This window comes from Cotesia glomerata, unplaced genomic scaffold, assembly GCF_020080835.1.
Source record: "Cotesia glomerata isolate CgM1 unplaced genomic scaffold, MPM_Cglom_v2.3 scaffold_2963, whole genome shotgun sequence".
Lineage (NCBI taxonomy): Eukaryota > Metazoa > Arthropoda > Insecta > Hymenoptera > Braconidae > Cotesia > Cotesia glomerata.
This window is the reverse complement of record NW_025403511.1, coordinates 1-1,314: the sequence shown is the minus strand read 5'-3', so window position 1 is coordinate 1,314 and position 1,314 is coordinate 1. Positions and strand designations below refer to the sequence as shown.

The following is a 1,314-nucleotide window of genomic DNA, read 5'->3' as shown; positions in this document are numbered from 1 at the left end:
GGAAAGCCATAGAGAGCCATATTAAAGCAAATTTTTTTAAGGGAGTTAGGAAAGAACGGATAGGGGAAAAAAAGGGGGGGGACCTACTCAGTGGGAATTTTTCGTAATTGAAAAAATAATCAGACAGCCCAGACTGGGAATCGAACCCAGATCTCTCGGTTACGCGCCAAGGGCTCTACCAGTTAAGCTATCTGAGACAAGTACTGACTACTTTATTCAGTCACGTATATAAGTATATATCAAAAACGTCATTGGTGCAATTTTAAGCGCCTAAGTATGGAATTAGCGGGAAGTTGCACGGATGGCTTTCAGGGTCAACCGTTTTCCTAATTTTTTTTGAGAGGAATTTTAGTAAAAAAAAAAAAAATGTCATGAATTTTTGTGACTGACCTCGGGCGGACTTGCGTTTCAATATGACTAATACAGCCTTGTCGCAGAAAAAATCCACTTGGTTCGTTGACAACGGCCTAATCGACGGCTGGGATGATCCTAGACTGCCAACAGTACGAATACTTCTAAGACATGGATTAACAGTCGAGGGATTAAAGCAGTTTATCATCGCACAGGGTGGTTTTAAGTCTTTTGTCTCCATGGAGTGGGACAAAATGAGGGCGGTAAACAATAATGTAATCGATACGATTGCGAATAGTTTCACAGCTTTGGAGTCCGATGACCTGGTACAAGTTAACATCCTTGATGCATTGGATGACCAGTCTCTTGATGTACGAAACCATTCCAAATCTCCGAAGTTGGATGCGAAGAAAGTACTGATTAGTAAGAAGATTTTCGATAAAAGGAATGACGCTAATACACTAGAATATAGGAAGAAAGCAACATTTATTTTCTGGGGAAATTTTATGGTTAAGAATATTAAGAAGACTGACAGGAAGATCACGGAGATTGACGCGAGATTAAATCTGGATGATAAGGATTATAATAATACGGTGATGTTCACCTGACTAGCGGAAAAAGAAAACAAACATAATTATAAAAAAAATATAACATGATTCCTTGTGTTGATGTATACTTTAAATGTATTACTAGTCAGGAGAGTTTCAGCAAAGATGACGATTTAAAAGACTTTAATGCTATAGATACTAAAGTCAATTATTGTAAATTATTAATTTAAACAAAAATGATTTTTTCATTCTTCAAATATTCATACGTCAATTTTCTAATAAAGCAAAAATAATTCATTTAATTTTTTAACTTCCCGCTAAAAAAATTAAAAATTTTCAACAATCGGGAAGTTATTGGTTTCACCCCGTTTGCCGAGAATCGAGTTCTCATCAGATCTCGACGTTTTGAGGTCCT

At 36.5% G+C, this 1,314-nt stretch overlaps 1 protein-coding gene across 1 annotated transcript; it reads left to right on the top strand.

The window, feature by feature from the left end:
• Positions 1-413: 413 nt before the first annotated feature.
• On the top strand, positions 414-959 carry LOC123274311 (bifunctional glutamate/proline--tRNA ligase-like). Its single transcript, XM_044741894.1, has one exon. It carries the CDS (start codon positions 414-416, stop codon positions 957-959), a length of 546 nt encoding a protein of 181 aa, XP_044597829.1.
• The last annotated feature ends 355 nt before the right edge of the window (positions 960-1,314 follow it).